Raw genomic sequence first — 7,914 nt, forward strand, 5'->3', positions numbered from 1 at the left:
ATTTTGAATGAGACTTGTCATAAATCAGTCTGAGCAGACACATACAGCACATACCTATTTTAGTCTTTCTAATAGTGAGAAATACTTCTGTGGTTGCCATAAAACAGAACTAATGGTAAAGGACTTTAATTTATACTTGCAGACTGACTTCAGATGCCAAAATTCTCAAGAGGTTACAGAATGGTACTCAGACTTTTAATGATTTATATTTAAATTTTCCAGAGAGGGTTGTTACATTTTTAAATCAATCTTACATTTTGTGATCATTTATTTTATCACTGATTTACCACACAGCTGCCAAATTCAGCTAGAAAGAGACCTACCAACATGAACTGCTGGCCTATAAACCATTTCATAGGAAAGCAACAGAAAAGCTTAACCAAATCAGAAGATGACTCCCCCCCAACCCCCCCCCCGAGATAAAGGTTGAGGAATTACAAAAGCAGGGCCCACCTTTTCTATGGAGACCTAATGGCCTGGTTTACTCCTGCTGTCCCTAGTCTTTTATTTAGCATTTGTCCGAGGCAAAAGTGTCTCAGATAGAAAGGTCCCAGTTTAGATGCTACATTATATATTACAGCATCTTACAACTCTTCGTGTAGGATGGCATTTAACAGTAGGCTTAGAAAAAAAAAAATCAGCCTATGAGCAGCATGTAACAGCTACTTTGGACAATACACCCTACATCACAATAAATTCATTACTAGAATGGGAACAAAATACATGGAATAATTCTTATATTTTCAGAAAGAAGAAAAGTCAAAATTACATTTTTTCTTCTGTGCAAAATAAAATGCTGCATGGTTGAAAGAACCCTACAGTTGAGTCAAAAGGCCCTTTTGAATCCCAGCTCTGAAACTTGTTAGAGACAAGTTTCTTGACTAAGTTACTGGATCTGTCTCCACCAAAGTTTTCTCATTTGTAAAATGAAAGGATCAGAATCTGGCTGGCCTCTATCTGATGTCATGGTCCAGAGCTCTAAATACTCACTGATTCTATGGCTTTGGCCTCCAAAATGTATTTTTTAATTAGACCAGTTAAGTTAGAAGAGGTTTTTTTTACAACTGGAAAAGGTAACTTACCTTCTGTTCCCAAACTCCTGTTTCTGTCCTGACTTCTATTCTCTCCAGGTGAAGATTCACCTAAGACAGAGACCCCTGTGTATTCAGATTCCTCTCACAACTAACCCTAAAATCCACTTCCTTAGTACCTCATCCTCTCACTTTTTTTTTTCGACCACTCTAATTCAGGTTTTTATCACCTTTCGCCAAGACACTAGTTATCATTATCTATCAAAGACAGTGATAGCTCCCTGCCATCTAAAGATGTATGTGAAAAGTGACATTTGCAAACCTCTCCATCTGCCCCCATCCTAACACGCCAATCTAACTGAACTACTGACTGTTATTTCAGAATTCCCTGTACTCTCTGCATTTTGTGCCTTGATTTTTACCATTGTCCTTACACTGCCTTTCACTCGGCCTTTCAAAACCAATGCCATTTTTTAAATTCCAATGGTAGTCACCCTCAACGAAACATGCTAGTTCCCTCTTCTGAATGCACAAGATACTGACATTGACAATTTTAAGGGTCAACAGTGAAATAAGAAAGATAGTTCACCTAAGGTGGTAAACTAAATTTAACTCTTGGTCCAGTTTTGGCTACCTGGCCCACTGTCTTGAGGATTTGCACCTTAGCAGAGGAAAAGGAAAATGACAACATGACTTGACGTTCAGAGAGTAGAGTCCAAACCAGAAGTCCACATTAAATAGGAATTAGACTTCCACAGTATTAAAAAATGTTGAAATTAATTTAACACGTAAAGATTTATCATAAAAGAATCTAAATGTTTGACTATCTCCAGGAAATATCAAGTTCTAACACAATGGTTCTCACCTGGGGGGGTGAGTTTGCCCCCAGGGGACATTTAGCAATGTCTGAAGACATTTCTGATTGTCACACTGGGTAGGGAGCTCTACTGGCAGCTGCTGCTGAACATCCCATACTGCACAGGACACATACCACAACAAAAAATTACCCAGCCCAAAACGTCAACAGTGCCCAGGCTGAAAAACTCTCAACTACAAGTACTGCAGGAATCTGTCAGTTCTGCCTCCCCAAAGGTATTTTCAAATTTTTCATGGGTGAAGAAACATGCCTCTAGTAAGAGATGATAGAATTGGAACTCTGACAGCTCCTCCAATTTACCAGGGTGTAACCTCCTGAAAGTCACTTATGTGTGTCCTGAAGTCGTCATCTGTAAAACAGCGATAGTAACAGTTCCTACCTCAAAGAGTGCCCCAGAGCTCAGGTGGGAGCCCATGTAGTCTTCAGGAAAGTGTGCCAGAGACACAGTGACATTTGCTAAGTCTAGCTACTTCCATTCTCCTCCTCCTTAGTGCTTAGCCTTGCATTTGGGATAAGGAAGATGCCCAAGAAATGTTTACTTGATGGATATAAAATAATTCCTTGACTTCCTGGGAGAGCACCAATGGTTGAAGACAGATACACTCTCCTTATTTGGGAAAAGGCAAACAGACCTAGAGGTGGAACGGAAAGGCAGCACTTGCCCACCTAATCTCACCTCTCCCACCTCAGAATACTTTGAACCTTTAGTAATTCTTCCCCTTCACAGTCCTTACTTAGTACACACTGCCTTTTAACCTCGATACCTGTTTTTTCTTTTTGTCCCTTCTAACCAACTGAAGATGCTCAAGCATGTGAATGAGATAGCATCATCATTTACCTTGTATTAGCTATGTACTTACTACAGTCTTCCTACTAGATTGTACATGCTCTCTGTGGCTAGGGACAACACTGAACCCCTTTAATATAGCCCACAGGGCTGAAAGACCTTAGCAAGTGGCTGGTCCCTCTCGTTTTGTAGATCAGAGAAGCTAAGTGATATGTTGAGTCAAGGTCATATTGTAAGTGGCAAACCAGCATTCAAACTCTGATACATAGCTGAGAGAGACTCCCAAGTTTTACCCAACTGCAATACCAATGCAAATTATACCCGTGGTAAAGACAATTTTTAATCAAGTCACAGAAAATCTCCACAGAAATTATACTAATACAGCTACCTGACAAAGCAAAAATTGGAGAGACCCAAACTTCAAGCTCCTTTCTGCTGCTGAAATTACACCCTAAAAACTAACTCAACCTGTTCTTTTAATGGTTTCATATCTTAACATTTCTTTCATAGCGTCAGTCAACAAAACATTTAAACAGCTAAGGAACAGTTATTTAGTCAGTGATGTCAGGCTTAATTTCCCTTAAATTATCCCATAATTATTCTGAATAACAGATAATCTCTTATTTGGTAAACCAACCATGCCCATCTTCCAGCAACTGAGCAGATTCTTAAATGATTGCCTTAACGGACTAATATCTAAAAAACTCAGAAGACCCGCAATTTGGAATGAGTCTATAAGGTGAAAAATATTCAGATGATCTCAATTGTATAGTGTTAATAACCTCAACATAAACCTAAAACTTACAATCACCAAGGACAAACTATGTTAAGACCTGAGATAAATTTTATTTCTGTCCAAGTGAAAGAAAACTGCTCACTGATTCTGTTCATCTAGAAGTTTCTGGGTGTCCTAATATGATGCAAAAGAAATCGGCAAAAAAGGACAAGACTGAGAGAGAAAATGTGCAGAAGAGTTAAATACAGTGTAATGTCTGATGCTTAAGCGATTACACCTCAATAAAGTTAAATATTTCCATAAAGGCATCTCTTCAAAAACAAAAAAACTCCCTTTGTCATAATGATTCAAGTTACCAGTGCGCACTCAGGCCCTAACAGGAATGTAACCCTTATTGGCAACACATTTTAATAATTTTAGCAGCTGATAAAAAGATTAAAAACACCTAACTTGGACATAAATGTAACTTCAAAAGAAAACAAATCGGATTTTATGTTTGGTAAAGTTCAAGGGCAAATCTATTTCCAGTCCAAGGGAATCTTCCAGACTACAATGTATTGGTCCGGGGGTGGGGGGGAGCGGGGTGGGGGGGGGGATGTGAACACAGTATCTTTTTATAGAGACAATTTGAGTTACAAAGTAATAACGGGGAAACCAAAACAGTTTGACAGCCCGCCGGAAGGGCCGCCTCAATCATGAGTCACACAATGCCTGCAACCATTGACAATAGTAATTAATGCACAAGTCCCCTAATTAAATTCTAGAAGGGTGAGAATGCTTTAACTAAGTTTACAAGAATTGCTTTTCGCTGTTTTTTCTTTTCCAAAAAAAGCAACACACGCGTTAATTACGCAGCTCCCCGCAATCCCTGCAGTCAATACTCCCTCCGGCCTCTATTCCCGAACGTCTATTGCCTGCGTGCGAAAGAAAATGACACGGGGGAATTTCTAAACCCAGAAAGGGCAAACCAAGAGTGGAAATACACGATTAATGGGCGAGAGACAGAAAGATCGCCCATCTTACCTGCTAAGATTCCTTTCTACGTCTTTGGTAGCTTTAGCTTCCAATTCTCTGGAACAGAAAAAAAAAAAAAAAAGAGAGAGACAGATGCGCGTGAAAACGGAGCTGCTGCTGCAGAGACTGGCACCGGGGCCCGATGCGGGAGCGGAGGGGTGGGAGCCCGGGGTGCTCACAAACCTGCGGAGCTGCAGCCCGGACTGCGAGCAGGCGGCGCGGCAAGCCGCAGCCCCCCGCCCGACCCCAGGGCGCAGCCTGACCCCGCCCGGCCCCCGCAGCAGCGCAGCCCGCGCCCCGCCCGGCCCCCCACGCCGAGGCCGAGGTCTCGGGGACACCCGGAGCCGCCGCCGCCACCACTCACTGTCTCGGGCCCTGCGGCAGCGCCCGAGGCTCCTCCCGCCCGGAGGGAGGCCCCCGCCCCCCGCCCCGCTCACCTCATATGTGTAAAGTGCACGAGCGAGTGGGGTGCGGCGAGTAAGGCTCGCGAGCCTCAAGCCCTCCGCAGCGCCGCGGGGAGAGGCCCGAGCCGCTGCACCAGCGCCATTTTCTACACCGACCCGCTGCCGCCGCCGCCGCTACCGCCGCCGCCGCCGCCGCCGCCGCCACCGCAGGCCCCGGACCGGAAGCGAATGCCCTGCTCGGCAACCCCTTCCGGGGGCGCCGCGGCCAGCGACCTCAAGATGGAGGCCCTAGCAACTGGACCCGCAGACGGGGCAGGCCCTTGGCAACCGTCCCGGTGCGGCGCGCAGTCCCCAGCGGGGCCCGCCTGGGAGGTCACAGCCTTCGAGGCGCCCAGCAGAGCGGCCGGCGCCTCACCGAGCCCCAAGCGCTGCCTTCTACCCTCGGCCGGTTCTGATCTCTTGAGTTCCTCTCCTCTGCTGCGACACACGTTTCCTTCCGTGCCGCCCGGCCCTCCCCCCACCAGAACACACCAAAAAAGCCCCACAAAAAAAAAAAAAAAAAAAATCCTAAACTGCAAATTCTACCCCGGCCGCGGCAAGAGCAGCCCGCGCAGCTTTTGAAATCCGTCACTTCTAAATATTTTTTTACCTTGGGTCAGTTACTTAATTGCTCTGCTTTTCTGTTTCGTTCTCTGGTAAAGAATGCATACCTGAGGTGAGCTGCCAGGTTTAAAAGCGATTTTTATCCACCTAATTTTGCAGACCATTTGACTCAGCAATTTCGCCTGCACAATTTCTGTTCAGGAAAGAATCTTGGGTATCTACAAATATTTCACCTTAAAGATATTAAGTCCTGGCATTGATGATGGTGAAAAACTGTAACGGCTAAAAGTCCAACATTGCGAGATGGCTTTAAAAACTACTGGCATGCGTTAGGATGGTGTAAAAGTGACGGGGAGGTAGGGTAATGGCATGGGGGAAATGGGTACGGTAGAATAAGTGGAAAAGCAGGTTCCAAAGTAGCTCACACGGTAAGAAACCGTAAGATACATACATGTAGATAAAGTGAAAATATGTACCTATATGTAGGTACAAGATAGTATATACTTACTGGTATTACAGCCAATATACATACATGCATAGATTCGTGTGTATGTATGTATTCTTTCCATCCTCTCACAAGGCTTTTGTTTTCTTCTCTAATCTGAAGATGATTCCTCTGTGCTTTGAATCCATTTCTTTTCAGACACCTCACTGGTCCCATTTTCCTCTTTCTAAACTGGGTCCTCCCACAGACTTTAAAACATGCCCAAATCTCTCCCATTAGAAAGAAACAAGACCTCCCTTAACTGCCTAGTTCCTATCCTCTCGGAGGGAGGTGGGTAATAAGTTCATGAATAAATGAATGAATACTCTGAAAGTCCTAGAGTATATGTACAAAAATGTTAACTGATGATATGCGGTTTTTACTTTTCTCCTCTTAATGTATCTGTTTTTTTTGGTTTTGGTTTCTTGTTTTGATTTCATGTTTATACGGTGCTTACACAAAATTTTTTAAAATCAGGTTTACGAAATATGAAATGTAGAGGGCACCAAATAAATGCTAGTGAGTTTCCTTTCCCTGCCACCATTGCTAAGGTCAATTCATCCAAACATACATTTGGTTTGGTTTTCTAGTATGGTTCTTTCTACTTAAAATGTTAAATATTATATATAAAATATAAATAAAAATATGAACATGGATATATAGCACCGTATGCTTTCATGCCAGGTTTATGAGTAACTTTCCACAACAGCATAAGGCAGTGAAAATAGTCATATTCATCAACACTGACACAGCTGTTAAGATTAGATGATTTTTTTTTTTTTAACTAGACTTTCTGAGGTTTGAATAACTCAATGTTCTCAACTGGGGCAATTTTTCCCCCCTCCCCACAGGACACATGGAACAATGTGTAGTGTTGGGTTATCATAACTGGATACTACTGGTATCTAGTGGGTAGAATCGGCTGCTGGCAAACAACAACAAGGCATAGAACAGCCACCTACAAACCAAGCGTGTCGGAACCAAATGCCAGTAGTGCCAAAGGTTGAGAAACCCTGGACCTTGTTCACAGCCCCAGGGAAGCTGAGAAGATAGAAGTTCTTGAAGATCTTTCCAGAGTGATTTGACAGGTCCCACATGATGCCTGCAGGGCTGCATTATGAAGTCAGGCTAATTACCTTTTAATTCTCTCTTACTTTACTTGGTGCATAGGGGTAGGTCAAAGAACGACAACGTAAGATTAGCACTGATTCCTTATCAGGAACATACTGAAGGATCTCCTTCTCTTATCCTTTCTCTCTATTAAGTAATTCATCTCCCTTTCTGTTGAATATTCCCATCACCAAACAAACGTATTCTAGTAACTTCTACTAAAAATAAAACAAACAAAACAAAAAACATCTCTGTTGGTGCATCATTCCTCTCCAGTTCATTTTCCTGCTCTCCTTCCCAGCAAAGCTTCTGGAGAAAGTGTGTACAAGTTGCTTCCAGTTGCTCACCTCTTTTCTCAGCCCACTCTAACCTGACATCCCTACTCCTCCCCTTACACTCTTATCAAGGTCACAGATGACCTAAAAGCTGCCAAACTTTGTGGTAACATTCCTGTCCTGATTTGGGTTTACTTTCTCAGCTGTACTTGCCACAACTGACCACTCCCACCTTCCTAAGAGAAACTCTTGGCTGTCTTGGCAGCATATTCTCCTGAATTGCATTTCTTTTTACCTCTGTAGCCATTCCTTTTCTGTATCCTTTGGCAGCATCTCCTGCTCTATACCAAATAAATATGGAGAGCCCTAAAACTCCATCCTGGACCTTTTACTATCTCTCCACTTTCTCCTTGGGGTGGGTGATCTCATTCATTCTCTTGACTTTCAAATACTATTTAAATGCAGATGACTCCCAAATTCATATTTTTGACCCATATTCACCTGTGCACTCCACAATGCCAAAATGGCTGTTCACTCAGACAACAAATATTTATTGAGCACCTCCTCTGTGCTAGGTACTGTTAGGGCCTAGT

General features: G+C 43.2%; 1 protein-coding gene across 10 annotated transcripts in view; it reads right to left on the reverse strand.

The window, feature by feature from the left end:
* Positions 1-5,630, reverse strand: part of TNRC6A (trinucleotide repeat containing adaptor 6A) — a 112,438-nt gene extending 106,808 nt beyond the window's left edge. For 2 of the 10 annotated variants that reach the window (XM_036991983.2, XM_036991986.2), the window contains exons 1-2: positions 4,883-5,593; positions 4,455-4,502 (exon numbers count right to left, since the gene is read on the reverse strand). In XM_036991983.2, the coding sequence (XP_036847878.2) occupies positions 4,455-4,502; positions 4,883-4,887 (53 nt within the window). In that variant the 5' untranslated portion in view covers positions 4,888-5,593. Of the gene's footprint in view, positions 1-1,082; positions 1,143-4,454; positions 4,503-4,882 lie in introns of those variants that run through there. The other 8 variants (XM_036991987.2, XM_036991985.2, XM_036991984.2 and 5 more) reach the window with 7 other exon arrangements.
* Positions 5,631-7,914: the final 2,284 nt, after the last annotated feature.

This window comes from Manis javanica, chromosome 10, assembly GCF_040802235.1.
Source record: "Manis javanica isolate MJ-LG chromosome 10, MJ_LKY, whole genome shotgun sequence".
Lineage (NCBI taxonomy): Eukaryota > Metazoa > Chordata > Mammalia > Pholidota > Manidae > Manis > Manis javanica.